This window comes from Aquarana catesbeiana, linkage group LG03, assembly GCF_042186555.1.
Source record: "Aquarana catesbeiana isolate 2022-GZ linkage group LG03, ASM4218655v1, whole genome shotgun sequence".
Taxonomy (NCBI): Eukaryota; Metazoa; Chordata; class Amphibia; order Anura; family Ranidae; genus Aquarana; species Aquarana catesbeiana.
The window spans coordinates 227,989,232-228,008,311 of NC_133326.1; the positions used below are offsets into that span (position 1 = coordinate 227,989,232).

At 45.2% G+C, this 19,080-nt stretch overlaps 1 protein-coding gene across 1 annotated transcript in view; it reads left to right on the top strand.

Moving 5' to 3' along the window:
* Positions 1 to 19,080, top strand: part of ASZ1 (ankyrin repeat, SAM and basic leucine zipper domain containing 1) — a 450,104-nt gene that overhangs the window by 314,851 nt on the left and 116,173 nt on the right. The window contains exon 10 of the mRNA XM_073619829.1: positions 5,564 to 5,676. Within this exon, the coding sequence (XP_073475930.1) occupies positions 5,564 to 5,676 (113 nt within the window). The remainder of the gene's footprint in view (positions 1 to 5,563; positions 5,677 to 19,080) is intronic.

Sequence of the window (19,080 nt, forward strand, 5' to 3'; positions counted from 1 at the left end):
ACTTGATTTCTTCTCACTGTTTTTCGAGTGAACAGAAATTTCTAATTGTCCTAGGGAACTCGCAATCCAATTGACTTCGGCCAAATACTATATATAATTGTTTTTAGAAAAATGACTTAAACATTTAGTTTACCCACTTGCTGTCCTGCATATGTATATAAATGGCCTGGATAACAAGTGGTTATACCAGGGTCATGGCTGCAGCCATGATCCTGGTATCAAGTTTCTCAGCCAATGATGTCCTTTCCAGTAAATGTGATCTATATAACTTTTACAGTGCTAGAAAGGGGTCCACTTTTACATGTCTCCTGCCACTGTTCCGTGCTACAAACTGGGACTGCCACATACTGTTGGGCTGTATGAGCACAAATGTTTAAAAACAAAAAAATGTTGTCACTTCAGTTTCAGTGTTTGGTTACCGGGCTGGTACCGGCTAGTGAAGCAGCCAATCGAACTGATCTTGGTGTGATCAGCTGCCTTGGAGGGCAGAGGGATCAGGGGTCTTATAAACCCCAGATCTCTCCATAAAGAGGACTTGTCACTGCCCTTGCTATTACTAGGGCTGCTCACCCTAGTGATAGCAATATAGTGGAATGAAGAAAAAAGTGTAAAAAAACACATTGAAACAAAATGAGAAACCTTTAAATTTTTAAAGCACCCCCGGATCACGTTTCAAATGTGAACGTGCATGTAGGTCCTGCACGTATATGTAAACAGTGATTTAATTGTTTGGCATCTATACTTGGTGCAATAACATCTTTTATATTTTACCACTATTTTGGACATTATATTGTTTTTGTGTGCATAAAAATGCATTAAAGTGTGTTTTTTTCCTGGAAAGTTCCGTTTGATACTGTAAAACTGCTTTGCAATATCGTGCAAAATTTCAACAGGCACTGTTTTATTCTCCATGGCCTCTGTGTTCAGAAAATTTGCAATGTTTTGAGTTCTAAATAATTTTCTAGCAAAAATTCTGATTTTTAACCTGTTCAGTGGAAAGAAATATAAAAAAATCGCGCTACCCTTAAAAAATATATATAGTACTGTGAAAATATATATGTGAAAACCTGCGTGATAATAATAACATACAGGTGATAAGTTAAATTGGTGAATTAATATACGGCGTGAACCATGAAGAATGTCCAGTGATCGATAAACCTAAATCGGCAAACGATCAGTAATCAATGGACAATATAGTGTAGTGAGCACCAGTGAAAATAAAAATTAAAGTCCAACAAATTAGCATGAATCGGTTCCTGTTTCCCAATAGTAAGTGAGATCCACCACCAAAATCAACGAGAATGCGCCCTTACCGGAATACCATGATCCCCCATGACAGAGGATAACGAAGACATGTATTGTCCTAAACCCCGGCTCCATGGAACGGCAAGCAGACACCAGATGGTAGGAAATCACCCAAGGCAGCTCCTCTGCTGTTACTTTCAGTGATGTCTTCTCTGTCATGTCATGTTACAACCAAAAACGTAAATGTATTTTATTGGGATTTTATGTGATAGACCAACACAAAGTCGCAAATAGTTGTGAAGTGGAAGGAAAATGAATGGTTTTCCAAATTTTTTACAAATATCTAAAAAGTTTCCATGCATTTGTATTCAGCCCCATTTTACTCTGATACCCCTAACTAAAAAGTAGTGGAACCAATTGCCTTCAGAAGTCACCTAATTAGTAAATAGTCAACCTGTGTGCAATTTAATCTCAGTATATGTTCAGCTGTTCTGTGAAGCCCTCAGAGGTTTGTTAGAGAACCTTGGTGAACAAACAGCAACATAAAAGCCAAGAAACACACCAGACAGGTCAGGGATAAAGTTGCAGAGAAGTTTAAAGCAGGGTTAGGCTATAAAAAGATATCCCAATGAACATTTCATGGAGCACTGTTTAATCCATCTTCCGAAAATGGAAAGATTATGGCACAACTACAAACCTAACAAGACATGGCCGTCCACCTAAACTGAATGGCCGAGCAAGGAGAGCATTAATCAGGGAAGCAGCCAAGAGGCCCATGGTAACTCTGGAGGAGCTGCAGAGATCCACAGCTCAGGTGGGATAATCTGCCCACAGGACAACTATTAGTCGTGCACTCCACAAACCTGGCCTTTATGGAAGAGTGGCAATAAGAAAGCCATTGTTGAAAGAAAGCCATAAGAAGTCCCATTTGCAGTTTGCGAGAAGCTGTGTGGGGGACACAGCAAACATGCGGAAGAAGGTGCTCTGGTCAGATGAGACCAAAATTGAACTTTTTGGCCTAAAAGCAAATCGCAGTGTGTGGCAGAAAACTAACACTGCACATCACCCTGAACACACCATCCCCACTGTGAAACATGGTGGTGGCAGCATCATGTTGTTGGGGTGCTGTTCTTCAGCATGGACAGGGAAGCTGGTCAGAGTTGATGAAAACATGGATGGAGCCAAATGCAGGGCAATTTTAGAAGAAAACCTGTTAGAGCCTGCAAAAGACTTGAGATTGGGGTGGAGGTTCACGTTCCAGCAGGAGAACGACCCTAAACATCCAGCTTGAGCTACAATGGAATGGTTTAGATCAAAGCATATTCATGTATTAGAATGGCCCGGTCAAAGTCCAGACCTAAATTGTCCAGGGCTTACTACACATGCACCCATGGCTCATTGCCTCAAGAAGAAAAAGGCAGGAAAATGCCCAGGAGGCACACAGGAAGTGACCTCAACCTGATGGCAAAAGGCGGGAAAAATGCCCAGGAGGCGCACAGGAAGTGACCTCAACCTGATGGAAAAAGGCGGGATAATGCCCTGGAGGCGACCTCAAACATCCCTATGTAAGCCCAGCCCAGACACTCTAGTGTGTGATCTGTCTGAACTACTTGTGACCTGGAAACCTATTTGGCTACTCTGGATTGCTGCTTGCCATTGACCTCTGATTTGTACCTTGACCATTCTACTTCTTTGTCCCTTTTGTACTCAGCTGGCAGATTGGAACCGACTCCAGCTTGGATCACGATCATTCTTCTTCTGATTAACCCTTTTATACTTTGTTGCCAAACTGGACTTGACCTCTGCTCGGATCTCCGACTAAGGCTTGCACAGTGCTCCGCGCCCCTGGCACCTGTGCCACTCGGTGTCCACCAGGTCTCTGTCTCCATCTCCAGAGGCTTCAAGGACCCGAGGTGCAAGGGAGGCCTCCACACTACTTCGCCGTCTCATCTTAGGTACGTGGCCCGCGTGACACAAATCCAATTGAAAATTGATGTTTACAGACGCTGTCCAACCAATCTGACAGAGCTTAAGCTAGTTTGCAAAGAAGAATGGGCAAAATTGTCACACTCTCTAGATGTGCAAAGTTGGTAGACCATACCCAAAAAGACTTGCAGCTGTAATTGCAGCGAAACGTGGTTGTACCGGGGGGGGGGGGGGGGTTATCATTTTCCTTCCACTTCACAATTATGTGCCATGTTGTGTTGGTCTATTACATAAAATCCCCAAAAAACATAATTTACGTTTTTGGTTGTAACATGACAAAATGTGGAAAATTTCAAGGATTATGAATTCTCTTTTTAATACACTGTATGTGGAAAATCATCAAATTGACTCAGGCGCAAAGTGGATTATTAAAGTGAAATCTAATGCAGCTTAAAAATAAAAATACAAAATGTATATCAAATGTGTTAGTACCAAATATAAGGAGACTTGATGCAAAATTGTAAAAGGGTACCATTGACCTTTGTATTATAATTACTTATAATTATAATATGATTACTTATAATTAATATGAGGTTTAACCGCTTCCCGCCGAGCGTACGCAGATGTGCGTACTCGGCTTTCGGGGGTTATACCGGGATGATGCCCATAGCTGCAGGCATCATCCCGATACAGTTTTGTAGAGCGGGTGATCGGCTTTCCAAGTATAACAACCGATGCGGCTAAAAGTCGCTCGGCTGTTATACCGGAGGAGCGGGAGGGGACAACCCCCCCCCTCCCCCCTCATGCCACTCTTACCGGGCCTCCCGATCTACCGGGAGGCCCGATGACCAATCCGCCTCCTTTGGCAGCTAATGTAATATTGCAACAATCACCATTTTATTCTCTAGATTCTCTGCTAAAAAAAATATATATATAATGTTTAGGGGCTCTAAGTAATTTTCTAGCAAAAGATACAGATTTTAACTTGTAAACACCAAATGTCAAAAATAGGCTTAGTCATCAGAGGGTTAAAAACCTAAATATATTTTGGCTACTTTCCTGTTTTGTAGTACTTTCATTTTCTTATAAACATTCAAAAAATGTGTTTCTAATCTTTGTATCTTTTTTGAGCTAAGATTGGTTAAAGATATGTTTCAGTATAATAGGGAATTAAATGCCCTTTACGTTCTGAAAAAATACCCAAATGCAAATCAAAGGGTTACTTCACCTTTTTCAGAAAAATATTATATTTATATTCCACCCCGATTCCCCCCTAGTCCCCCTTGCACCTCACTACTTACCTGGGTGATGAGCTGTCAGTGGGCACTGACACTTCATCACCCACGGAGGTAAATTCAGCGGGATCCAGGTGCATGAGGCAGGGTTTAGGGTTTTAGTGCAGCCTCATCTTTTTTTTCCCTTGAAACCATGAACTTACACTTTAAAGGTTTAGTTCACCTTTCTGGCCTTGTTTCATGTTACACCCATATTTACAGTGAAACATTGTAACATTACTTAAACCCTAAGCCAGCACAGCCGTGTCAGCCATTAACAGATTCATTCACAGGGATCAGTGAACTTATAGTTTAGTTCCTCCAGCTCCATAATGGAAGGTCCAGACCTCTGTGCAGACCTGATGATGAGATGTAAACTATGCAGGAGCTTGCGCTTTGCACCTGAGATGCACTTTTGTCAGTTGTAATACTTTGCAAGCTTCAATCCAAAAAAAGGCACTTTTTTTTTCTCTTTTGTTAAAGCGGAACTTCAGTCATTTTTTTCAACTTTCCATCTATGAAATCCTCTGCCCTTGTTGTTTTAACTTTGGATAGTAAAACATATTTTTTTTCTTGCAGTAAATACCTTATACAGCCCACTTCCTGTTTCTGGTAAAAAAGCAAAAGAGTGTTTGGGGGGGGGGGGGGGGGGAGGTTGAGTCATGAGAGGGCCAATGAGAGCTGCAGAATTGGAGGTGTACATCTGTACCTGTGTAAATCCAGGAAGTGGACAGGCAGCAGCTTCAGCTGCCCACAGTTAAAATGGTTGCAGCCAGACTCAGAGGGGGAGATTTCTGCAGAATATTTGACAAGTACAAAATCACAGTATATATAAAATAATATGCAAAGTGGTTGGAGGGAAGCTTCAGAATGGCAAAGCTGTTTCTATTACAAATTATGTGAGCAGACTACTGCAGTTTCTCTTTAATGTGGGTGTATTTATTAAATTTGTGGAAAAGGGGGGCTTATACCTTTTAAAATCATAACAATTATTTATTTTAAGGCTTGGATCTATGTTGCAATAGATGATGTTTAAGAGTTGAAAATTAAATGTGTGTGTGTGATGCCGCTCACATGTTGTGACACAATCTAACTTGGTTGGCACTTGTCAAAAACAGGCTGGGGTTACAGAAACAGAAGACCGTAAGAAAATTATGTCTGCATCGAAAGAGATCCAAGTTGAAGAAACAAAATTTGAATCGCTGCCAACTTTTTCAAATGTGGAATCAAGGTAAAAGAACATGCAGCATTTTGAGGAAGTGGGATTAACCCGTGTACATGTATAACTTGTGGCATGAAAATTAGCTGAATTGGAGGACATTTACAGTATCAGTTTTGTCACACAGGAAGGTAATGCTAAGCAGAAGCCATGAGATGAATCCATGATTACAAGGTTACAGCTTGAATCCATAGATTTCCTCTTTTGAAAGTCCCACTGTGACCAAATGAAACCTGACCCTGCCTTCTTAACCACTTCAATACAGGGCACGTCTACACCTTCCTGCCCAGACCAATTTTCAGCTTTCAGTGCTCTCACACTTTGAATGACAATTACTCAGTCATGCTACATTGTATCCAAACAAAATGTTTTATCTTTTTTTTCCCTCACAATTAGAGCTTTCTTTTGGTGGTATTTAATCACTGCTGGGTTTTTTATTTTTTGTGATATAAGCAAAAAAGCAAAAATTTTGAAACAACCCCCCCCCCCCACACTTGTTTTTTTTTGTAAAATTTTGTAAATAAGTCTTTGTTCTTCATAAATTTAGGCCAAAATGTATATTGCTACGTATCTTTGGTAAAAATAACCCAAATTAGGGAATATTAGTCTGTGTGAAAGTTGTGGGGTCTACAAGCTATGGTGCCAATCACTGAAAATTGATCACAATTGATGTACTGACGGCCTATCTCATTTCCTGAGACACTAACAAGCCAGGAAAGTACAAATACCCCCCAAATGACCACTTTTTGGAGAGTAGACACTTTTGAATTTGTTTTTTTCCCCACAATTCTTGGGAAAATTAAGACTTTTTGTGTAAAAAAAAAACAACAACATATAAACGGGTTATTTCTCACACACAGCATATGCATGCTTGCAGCTACACCCCAAAATACATTCTGCTACTCCTGAGTATGGCAATACCACATGTGTGAGACTTTTACCCAGCCTGGCCACATACAGAGGCCCAACATGAAGTAGCACCTCTAGGCGTTCTATGAGCATAAATTACACATCTCATTTCTCAACCACCTATTACATTCATTGACACACAGCGCTCCATTATTCAGAAACCTAGGTTTATACCGCCCCCTACTGGAGACACTAGGCAGAAAAAAAGACTTTGCTACACCTATGGGCAGTCCTAGGTGGTATACACCCCCCTCTCTGCTATAGGCCTTCAATTTTTTTTTCTGCCTAGTCAGGAGTAAGGACCTAGTTCCCTGCTGGGATCTCTAGTCCTGGGAATTTTTTCGTTTGTGATTTACCTTTTTTCCTGGATTTTTCTCCGGCAAGATCTACAATCAACTGCAGGGTTGGACGACAGGCTGGACACTAAGATCCAGTGGTCTAACCCAGTCTGGCCAGCGAGCGCATGCAGACCAGTCGGCCGTGACAGGACCCTACTGGACTCAAGCTGGCCCTGGGAGTTAAATGTCTCGCGAGGTCGCATATGACCGTGTCTCGGCCTGAGTCGCAGCGTTCCTCATGGCCAACAGCCACCCCCACCCAGTGGTGAGGGGATCTGTCTGAGAGCATTACCCATGCGCTTCGCTGGATCGGTAAGTACAGGGCCCCCTCCTCTTCTTCCGTGGGCGTGGGTACTCCCTGGATTGGTTGGTCCTTCCGGGGTTCTCCTCCTCTGCCCCCCTCCCTTCCCGGGTGAGTCTCAGGCTTCTGGCCTAGGTGCCTTTTGGTCACACGGTCCCCCCTTCCCTCGGAGTTGTTACTGGGGGGTATCCCTTGGTCCCACCTGCTGAAGTGGTTGAGCCTAGGAGGTGGGTGATTGAGCATCTGCGATCGGGGGGCCACCTGTGGTGGCCTTCCCATAATTTTGTCCGCAGCTTTGCGGCCTACCGCCTGGTTGCTGGGTGGGCAGCGGAGGTTTGGTGCTTTCCGTTTTTGGGTGTCCGCCCTATGTTTAGCAGATCAGTCTGGTCCCCTCGTGGGCCGTGCACTCTCGGCAGGAGGATGAAATTTTAGACTGCGGCTTTTGCAGCCTGCTAGGCCTTGTGGCCGCCTCCTACTAGAGGGGCGGAGGTGTGGGGGCTCTGAGAGCAATCTCCTTTTGGGGGTCCTTTAGGTGGCCCCAGCGTGGGTGCTCCTTGCACCCCCTGTGAGGGACCTCGGCCTGTGCCCCCTGTGAGGGGCCCCGGTGGTGCCTCCTGAGTTTTTTGTGGTGGCGCTTAGGCATATAGCCTAGTAAAAGGCCCTCCCCTACCTCCTCTGTCTTGAATGATCCTATATCTGGCCATTCTGCCACGGACGTTGCCCGCCTTAAGGGGTTGGTGGCTACCCTCCCTGTCCTGTCAGGGAGTGAGGATGATTCCTCCACAACTACAGTGGTGCACGAGAAGGGGCTGGTTGTCGCACTTATGATATCTGTGCGGGAACCTTTCAACATGGGGGATGCGGTGGTGGCTGTGGCAGAGGGCTTTTGGCCCCCCTAAGCCATCTTTCGCGGCTAAATCATTCCCTTCTCCCTCTTATTTTGCCAAATTTGAAGACTGGTAGTGTCCAAAGTGCCCCTTTGTGCTTCCAAAAAAATGCTTGCTGTGAGGTACCCCTTTGAGGAGTCCCTCCTTCAGAAGTGGACTGTTCCACCAGTAGTGGGACCGCCCTGTCTTTAGGCTGCTCAAGGCAACCATGATTCCAATAGAGAAATCTGTGACTTCTCAAGATCCGGCTGACATACAGTGGGGACGGAAAGTATTCAGACCCCCTTACATTTTTCACTCTTTGTTATATTACAGCCATTTGCTAAAATCATTTAAGTTAATTTTTTTTCCTCATTAATGTACACACAGCACCCCCATATTGACAGAAAAACACAGAATTGTTGACATTTTTGCAGATTTTTAAAAAAAGAAAAACTGAAATATCACATGGTCCTAAGTATTCAGACCCTTTGCTGTGACACTCATATATTTAACTCAGGTGCTGTACATTTCTTCCGATCATCCTTGAGATGGTTCTACACCTTCATTTGTGTCCAGCTGTGTTTGATTATACTGATTGGACTTGATTAGGAAAGCCACGCACCTGTCTATATAAGACCTTACAGCTCACAGTGCACGTCAGAGCAAATGAGAATCATGAGGTCAAAGGAACTGCCTGAAGAGCTCAGAGACAGAATTGTGGCAAGACACAGATCTGGCCAAGGTTACAAAAAGGTTTCTAAGAGCACAGTGGCCTCCATAATCCTTAAATGGAAGACGTTTGGGACAACCATAACCCTTCCTAGAGCTGGCAGTTCGGCCAAAGATCACTGTGGCTGAGCTCCAGAGATGCAGTTGGGAGATGGGAGAAAGTTGTAGAAAGTCAACCATCACTGCAGCCCTCCACCAGTCGGGCCTTTATGGCAGAGTGGCCCGACGGAAGCCTCTCCTCAGTGCAAGACACATGAAAGCCTGCATGGAGTTTGCTAAAAAAAAAAAAAACACCTGAAGGACTCCAAGATGGTGAGAAATAAGATTCTTTGGTCTGATGAGACCAAGATAGCACTTTTTGGCCTTAATTCTAAACGGCGTGTGTGGAGAAAACCAGGCACTGCTCATCACCTGTCCAATACAGTCCCAACAGTGAAGCATGGTGGTGGCAGCATCATGCTGTGAGGGTGTTTTTCAGCTGCAGGCACAGGATGACTGGTTGCAATCGAGGGAAAGATGAATGCGGCCAAGTACAGGGATATCCTGGATGAAAACCTCCAGAGTGCTCAGGACCTCAGACTGGGCCGAAGGTTTACCTTCCAACAAGACAATGACCCTAAGCACACAGCTAAAATAATGGAGTGGCTTCACAACAACTCCATGACTGTTCTTGAATGGCCCAGCCAGAGCCCTGACTTAAACCTAATTGAGCATCTCTGGAGAGACCTAAAAATGGCTTTCCACCAATGTTTACCATCCAACCTGACAGAACTGGAGAGGATCTGCAAGGAGGAATGGCAGAGGATCCCCAAATCCAGGTGTGAAAAACTTGTTGCATCTTTCCCAAATAGACTCATGGCTGTATTATATCAGAAGGGTGCATCTACTAAATACTGAGCCTTTAGGTCTGAATACTTAGGACCATGTGATATTTCAGTTTTTCTTTTTTTAAAAATCTGCAAAAATGTCAACAATTCTGTGTTTTTCTGTCAATATGGGGTGCTGTGTGTACATTAATGAGGAAAATAACGTAAATGATTTTAGCAAATGGCTGCAATATAACAAAGAGTGAAAAATTTAAGGGGGTCTGAAGACTTTCCGTCCCCACTGTACCTGGAGGGGAGCAGAATCCCCCCTGCCTTTGCTGCATTGGCGGACCTGTTAGTCTAGGCGCTGTAGTTTGACTGCTATGCCTCTTGGTCGCAGTTCCCCTGGTTGGATGACATTACGTGTCTCACGAGGGGGTGGGTGGGGTGTACATCTCTTCCACAGTCTAAAAATGGAAAAGAGCCTCATTGCAGACAAGGTCCTCCTTTCACGGCACAGTTTGTTTTTTTTTTTCGTCCCTCGGGGTCCACTGACGAGGGTTCAAAACCTTTCAAACCCTCCTCAGGAGGTTCCGTACGGACCTGGTCTTGCAAGCTGAGAACAGGATTTTCTGGACCCATAGACAGGGCCCCTTCAGCTTGAAGGTGCGCCCTCACCTGTGTCTCGAGTGGGGTTCGAGGGGGGTGGGGGCGCATGCATCTTGATTTTGCCCGGTTACAAGAGAGTTTTCCAGCCTTTTTCCCCAAAAAGAGTTTTGCTTCCAATGTGCGTCTGTCGCCGGACCGTTTGCAGTTCTCCTCGTGGGGCTGTGCAAGCCCTGTCGCTTCAGAGTCTGATTGTCATGGTTCCCATGTCGAGAACAGTTTCAGGGGTTTTATTCAAACCTGTTCACAGTCCAAAAGATGAAGGGCATAGTACGTCCAATTCTGGACCTCAAGGCCCTGACCTGCTTTGTGTGGGTACAGAATTTCAGGATGGTGTCCGTCAGTACGGCGGTGGCACCCCTTCATCATGGGGTCTTCCTGCCTTCTATCGACATCACGAATGCTTACTTACGCATTCCACTATGTGCCCGACCCCAGCACTTCCTCCGTTTTGCTGTGGGTGTTGAGCATTATCTGCTCGTGGTGTTGCCCTTTGGTCTAGCCACCACTCCTCGGGTGTTCATAAGGTGTTGGCCCTGGATCTGGCATGGTTACGTCAGTGGAGGTTTGCAGTCCTGGGCTGCCTGGACAATCTTCTTCTGCAAGTCCTCGACTACCCCGAAGGGCAACCTAGCTCCTTGACAAATTTCAGTTTCTATACCATCTGAAGTCTGCTTTGGCCCCTTCCAGAACATTGGATTATCCGAGCCTGACCCGGGCTTCAGCTCTTGCCAGAGTGTTTCTTCCTCTGGACAAACTCCAGAAGTTGCATACTGCGTCTTTATTTACTGTTGTCTGGCAGGTGGGCCTCACAGCGGACCTTCATGTGGGTGTTGGGTCTGATTGTATCTACCTTTTTTCAGGCGATTCCATTTGCACAGTTCCATACAAGCTCCCTTCAGGGAGATTCTGCCATAACGGACAAGTGCCCAAGGTCTTTGAACAATCGGATTCAGCTGAGCCAGAAAAAAACAGAGGTTCCCTGGTCTGGTGGCTTCGCTCTCTGGTTCCTCGGTGGGGTAAATCCTTTCTCGTGTATTGAACAGGGTGACCACCAATGTCAGTCTGTCTGGGTAGGGAGCTGTCCTGGGACTGAGCTCTGCTCAAGGTCGTTGGAAGCTTGAGGAATCCGGTCTACCGAGCAATATCCTGGAACTTCGAGCAATCAATCTGTTTGGATCATGGACGGATCGACTTCGGGGGCTCCCAGTAGGGATCCAGTCCCACAATGTATAGGGTGTTGGCAGCCCTGGCAGTTGCCAGTATCCTCCAGGGGGCAGAACGTCTTTCTGGCCCCCTCCGATGTACGTATTCCAGAAGTGGAATACTGAAAGGCAGATGCCTCAGTCGGCTAGGGTTGGACCACGGGGTGGGCCCATCACTGGGCCGTGTTTCATCGGATATGTCTCCGATGGGGCGCTTCTGAGGTAGATCTGTTTTGCGTCCTGGCTAAACAGAACGGTACCAAGGTCACAGGATCCTTTGGGCACCTCAATCGCTCTGGTGGCCCATGGGGCCGGTAAAGTTTGCTTCTATGCCTTTCCTCCTCTCCAGCTTCTGCTGTGGCTTTTGTGCAGGATCATGGCCACGGGGATTCCGGTCATTCTATTGGCTCCAGATGTGTCCTGTCGGTCTGAGTACGCCGACCGGGTGCGCCTGGTCGCCGACCTTCCTTGGAGACTGCCTCTCAGGGAGGATCTACTGTCCCATGGGCCATTCTTCCATTCTGCTTTAGATTCGCTTGTTTTAATGACCTGGCTGTGATGAGCCAGGTGCTGCAGTTCCGACACTGCTGATGGCTAGGGAGTCTACTTCTAAGAGGATCTACCTCCGGATGTAGAAAGCACATATATCCTGGTGTGAGTTACCGGGCATACATCCTCCTACTTTCTTGGTGGCTCCGATTCCGACCTCCCTTCACGGGGGGTTGACCAGGAATGGACCTCGTGTACCATCAAGGGTAAGGTGTCAGCCTGGGTGGTCTTCTGCAGCACCCCCTGGTCTCGCACTCCCTTGTGCATACCTCTTTTATTCAATGGGTTCGTTGGCTGTTTCCACCGGTGCGGTCTCTTCTACCGCTGTGGGATCTGAACTTGGTGATTTTTGGTTCTACAGCTGCCTCCCTTTCAAAATATTTGGGAGATTCCACTGCTTATTCTGTCTGAGTGGCATCTTGGTAGCTATCACCTCTGCTTGCAGGGTGTCGAAAATGGTGGTGTTATCTTGTCGTACACCTTACCCAGTGTTGCACAAGGTTAAGTTGGTTCTTCGCCCTTGTCCATCGTTCCTTCCTCTGATTTCCCTTTAAATAAGGACATTGTGTTACCTTCCTTGTGTCCCTGGTCAACACATCCTAAGGAATTTATCTGCCCTGGATGTGGTTTGGGGCATTCGGGTGTATTTGGCAGCCACTGAGTCTTTTTGGAGGTCAGACTCACTGTGATCACGAACGGGCCAAGAAAAGGGCTTTCTGCTTCTGCAACCATTTCTGGATGGATCAGACAGATGACTAGCCTATTCTGTCAGGGATCGGGTTCCTCCTTTCCCTGTTAAGGCGTATTTTTCTCGGGCGCTTAGTGCTTTTTGGGCCTTCTGTCAACAGGCGTTCGTTGCACAAGTTTGCAAGGCGGCCACTTGGTGGTTGGTGTACACATTTACAACGTTCTACGAAGTGGATGTGTTGGCATCTGCGGATGCCTCTTTTGGCTGCAAGGTTTTGCAGGCTTCTGTTTAGAGTGCCTATTCCCTCTTGAAAGGGTATTGTTCAGGTTGGGCTACAGTTTGTTCTGTGTTGAACTCCTGTTACCTGGTTGGCTCTTGTGTTAACCTTGGGATTTTTTGTTGTCTCACCTCTCATGTTTGGCACTTCTTTGGGACGTCCCTATGGTTCTGAATAATGGAGCGCTGTGTCTGTCAATGAACGAAAGAGAAAATGGGACTTTTGACTTACCGTAAAATCCATTTCTCTGAGTTCATTGACAGACACAGCACCCACCTCTCTAGGAGTTTTAACACTGCTTGTTGCTAAACTGAAGGCCTATAGCAGAGAGTGGGGTGTATACCACCTAGGACTGCCCATAGGCGTAGCCAAGTCTTTTTTTTCTGCCTAGTGTCCTACTCCTGTAGGGGGTGGTATAAACCTATGGTTCTGAATAATAGAGCGCTGTCTGTCAAAGAACTCAGAGAAATGGATTTTACGGTAAGCCAAAAATCCAATTTTTTTACACAAAGTTGTCCAATTACAGTCGAAACAAACAGATCTCTATGCAGATCAATTTATTACCTACAACCCCAATTTGTCCTACGCCGTATGTTCCATTGGCAACATCTCACACTAGACAGGTTTAAATTGTTGTTGGGCCTTACTTTTAATATGGGCCTTACAAAGAAGAACGAACTGAATGCCTACTGGTCCACCAACCCCATTCACCACATGCATATATATTCTGCTGTCATGTCCAGGACATGCTATGACATGATTATGCATTTACTACACTAACAACAATCCGCAGTGCCCTCCCCGAGATCACCCCAACCAACGACAAATTATACAAAATACGCCCCCTAATAAATTCATTTTTCCCAGCGATTTTCTGAAGTGTTTATCCCAGACCAAAACATTTGTGTCGATGAATCCCTTATACACTTTAATGGCTGACTGCAGTTCAAGCAGTATACCCCAAGTAAGAGCCAGGTACGGGTTAAAATTGAATAAACTGTATACGCCACTGCCGCTGTAAAAGTGTACACCTTTCGAATTTATGAAGGCAAAGACTCCCAGCTCCAGCCCCGTGAGTGCCCCACATATATTGGATCCAGTGGGAAAATTGTCTGGGAGCTGGCATACCCCCCTTTCAAAAAAGGATACCATTTATATGTGGACAATTATTATACCAGCTTGCCCCTTTTTCGTCACCTTTACCATAAACAAACCCTTGTCTGCGGTACTTTAAAAAATAAAATGGAAGGGCTTCCCACAAAATCTATTAACAAAAAAAAGTTACAAAAATGGGGAATCTGCATTCATGAGAAATGAGAAAGTGTTGGCCATGAAGTGGAGACACAAGAAAGATGTTCACATCCTCTCTACCATCCACAATGACACCTTGGTGGAGAACCAGAGAAGACGTGGCTCCGTTGTAAAGCCTTAATGTGTCCACGACTACAACCTGATCATGGGGGGTCGGTTTTAATGATCAGATGCTGCAACCATAATTTGTCAACCCGAAAGTCCTGTTACTGGTATAATAAGAAAGTTGCATTTCATCTCTTTCATATGGCCATGTTTAATTAGTTTGTCTGCTACCAAAAATCAACCGAAAACCAACCAATCACCTACATTAAATCTATTGAAGACATTGTCACTGCCCTGATCTACCAGCAAGGACTCGCCCCAGGAAGCATTCGCTCTGATAGTGAGTCGACTTCACAAACATTTTCCATATACCGTTTTTTGCTATGTACATGCTGTGTTGGAAATATCTTATACAGTCGTATGCAAAAGTTTAGGAACCCCTGACAATTTCCATGATTGTTATTTATAAATATTTGGGTGTTTGGATCAGCAATTTCATTTTGCTCTATCAAATAACTGAAGGACACAGTAATATTTCATTAGTGAAATGAGGTTTATTGGATTAACAGAAAATGTGCAATATGCAGCAAAAGGAAATTAGACAGGTGCATAAATTTGGGCACCCCAACAGAAAAATAACATCAATATTTAGTAGAGCCTCCCTTTAGCAGAAATAACAGCCTCTAGACACTTCGTATAGCCTGTAATGAGTTTCTGGATGAATGTATTTTGAACCATTCCTCCTTACAAAACATCTCCAGTTTAGGTTTGATGGTTGCCGAACATGGACAGCCCGCTTCAAATCACCCCACAGATGTTCAATGCTATTCAGGTCTGGGGACTGGGATGGCCATTCCAGAGCATTGTACTTGTTCCTCTGCATAAATGCCCAAGTAAATTTTGAGCCGTGTTTTGGGTCGTTGTCTTGAAATATTCAGCCCCGGTGTAACTTCAACTTTGTGACTGATTCCTCAACATTATTCTCAAGAATCTGCTGATATTCAGTGCGTGGAATCCATGCGACCCTCAACTTTAACCAGATTCCCAGTACCGGCACTGGCCACACAGCCCCACAGCATGATGGAACCTCCACCAAATTTTACTGTGGGTAGTAAGTGTTTTTCTTGGAATGCTGTGTTCTTTTGCCACCATGCATAACGCCCCTTGTTATGACAAAATAACTCAATCTTTGTTTCATCAGTCCACAGCACCTTATTCCAAAATGAAGCTGGCTTGTCCAAATGTGTGTTTGCATAACTCAAGCGACTCCGTTAGTGGCGTGTGTGCAGAAAAGGCTTCTTTCGCATCACTCTCCCATACAGCTTCTCCCTGTGCAAAGTGCGCTGAATTGTTGAAGGATGCACAGTGACACCATCTGCAGCAAGTTGATGTTGAAGGTCTTTGGAGGTGGTCTGTGGGCTGTTTTTGACCGTTCTCACCATCCTTCGCCTCTGCCTCTCCAATATTTTATGGGGCCTGCCACTTCTGGCCTTAACAAGAACTGTGCCTGTGGTCTTCCGTTTCCTCACTATGTTCCTCACAGTGGACACTGACAGCTCATATTTCTGTGAAAACTTTTTGTAGCCTTCCCCTAAACCATAATGTAGAACAATCTTTGTTTTCAGGTCATTTGAGAGTTGTTTTGAGGCCCCCATGTTGCCACTCTTTAGAGGAGAGTCAAAGAGAACAACAACTTGAAATTGACCACCTTAAATACCTTTTCTCATGATTGGATGCACCTGTCTTTGAAGTTCAAGGCTTAATGAGCTCACCAAACCAATTGTGTGCTCCAGTTAATCAGTGCTAAGTAGTTACAGGTATTCAAATCAACAAAATGACAAGGGTGCCCAAATTTATGCACCTGTCTAATTTTGTTTTGATGCATATTGCGCATTTTCTGTTAATCCAATAAACCTCATTTCACTACTGAAATATTACTGTGTCCTTCAGTTATTTAATAGATCAAAATGAAATTGCTGATCCAAACACCCAAATATTTATAAATGACAATCATGGAAATTGTCAGGGGTTCCTAAACGTTTGCATACGACTGTATAAGATATTTCCAACACACAGCATGTACATAGCAAAAAATGTTATAGGGAAAATGTTTGTGAAGTCGACTCACACTATCAGATCGAATGCTTCCTGGGGCTAGTTCCTTGCTGGTAGATCAGGGCAGTGACAATGTCTTCAATATATTTGATGTAGGTGATTGGTTGATTTTTGGTAGCAGACAAACTAATTAAACATGGCCATATGAAAGAGATGAAATGCAACTTTCTTATTATACCAGTAACAGGACTTAAGGGTTGACAAATTATGGTTGTAGCATCTGATCATTTAAACCCACCCCCCCATGAGCAGACTGTAGTCGTGGACACATTCAGGCTTTTTTTTGTTAATAGATTTTGTGGGAAGCCCTTCCATTTTATTTTTTAAAGTACCGCAGGTCAGGGTTTGTTTATGGTAAAGGTGACGAAAAAGGGGCAAGCTGGTATAATAATTGTCCACATATAAATGGTATCCTTTTTTGAAAGGCGGGTATGCCAGCTCCCAGACAATTTTCCCACTGGTTCCAATATATGTGGGGCACTCACGGGGCTGAAGCTGGGAGTCTTTGCCTTCTTAAATTCGTAAGGTGTACACTTATCCAGTGGCAGTAGCGTATCCAGTGTATTCAATTTGAACCCGTACCTGGCTCTTACTTGGAGTATACTGCTTGAACTGCAGTCAGCCAGTAAAATGTATAAGGGATTCATCGACACAAATGTTTTGGTCTGGGATAAACACTTCAGAAAATCGCTGGGAAAATTTAATTTATTAGGGGGCGTATTTTGTATAATTTGTCGTTGGTTGAGCACTGCGAATTGTCGTTGGTGTATTAAATTCATAATTATCTCATAGCATGTCCTGGACATGACAGCAGAATATATCAGCATGTGGTGAATGGGGTTGGTGGACCAGTAGGCATGCAGTTTGTTCTTCTTAGTAAGGCCCATATTTAAAGTAAGGCCCAACAACAATTTAAACCTGTCTAGTGTGAGACGTCGCCAATGGGACATACAGGCGTAGGATAAATTGATCTGCATAGAGATTTGTTTGGTCCACCATGTACTGCAACAATTCTTCGGGGAAAAACAAAAAGAATCCAATTATGAAAAAATGTGTAGCATTGGGCTGCACACCTGGCTGTGCAGTGAAAGGGGGGGTAATAGCGGAACCTGAGCTGGCAACCAACCATAAATGGTTTGCCAGGGCATCGGGAAGGTAGGACTGGGCCCGGATTCTTTGGGCTGGATGTGCAATTCCAGTACTGGTACTGGGCTCCTCTTCCTGGGGTCTGACGCTGCTGGTGCTAGGCAGGTCTTCTGATCTTGATCCTGATCTCATTATTCTGTTAGGAGGGACAGTTTCCTCCGCTGACTCGGACTTCGATCCACTACCCTCTACTGGCTCGTATTTCGAACCAAAATCCGATGATGAGAGCTCCCTGCTGCTCTCATCATCCGACGTGGTAAGCATGACATATGCCTCTTCAGGTGTGTACACTCTTTTGGCCATGATGACTGTAGTGATGGCAGGCCTGTGTGACAGTACTGCTGGTGGTAAGACAGGTCACATATGGTGGGCCTGGGTGACTGTACTGATGGCAGTATTAATGGCAGGCATGTGCGACGGTACTAATGGTGGGCCTGTGTGGTGGTACTGATAGCAGTACTTATGGCAGGCTTGTGCAATGGTACTGTTGGCAGCACTCATGGCGGGCCTGTGCAACGGTACTGATGACAGTACTAATGACGTGCCTGTGTGGCGGTACTGATGGCAGTACTAATGGCAGGCCTGTGTGGCGGTACTAAAGGCAGGCCTGGGTGACGGTACTGCTGGTGGTAAGACAGGTCACATATGGTGGGCCTGGGTGACTGTACTGATGGCAGTATTAATGGCAGGCATGTGCGACGGTACTAATGGTGGGCCTGTGTGGTGGTACTGATAGCAGTACTTATGGCAGGCTTGTGCAATGGTACTGTTGGCAGCACTCATGGCGGGCCTGTGCAACGGTACTGATGACAGTACTAATGACGTGCCTGTGTGGCGGTACTGATGGCAGTACTAATGGCAGGCCTGTGTGGCGGTACTAAAGGCAGGCCTGGGTGACGGTACTGATGGCTGTACTAATGGCGGGCCTGGGTAGCGGTACCAATGGCGGTACTGGTTGCAGGCCTGTTTGACAGGTCCATATGGACTGTGACAGTTCTATGGTGACAGGTTCTCTTTATTGGGGGGGGGCTGTGTTGTGCACAGTAAAATACAATGACAATTGTCTGAAAATACACGTATCACTTACTGATCCCTGCTCTCCTCACATGATTGGTGTGTGAGGACAGAGCAGGGATCACATAGTAACCGCTCTCATTGTTTACATTTGTGACCGGCTGTGATTGGACACCGCCGGTCACGTGGGAAACAGCCACGTGGAAACACGTGGGAAACAGCCAATTTGATTGGCTGTTTACCCTGGTCAGGGATGGGCTATGTCCTAGGGACACGCGCCATCCCCGATTACCACAGTGTGCGCCTCCTCAACTACTCAGAAGTGACCGGCTGTGATTGGACACAGACGATCACATGGTAAACAGGCAAATTCATTGGCTGTTTACCGTGAATGGGGACATGCTGTGTTTGAGAGACACGTGCCGTTCCCGATCGCCGCGGGAGTGCG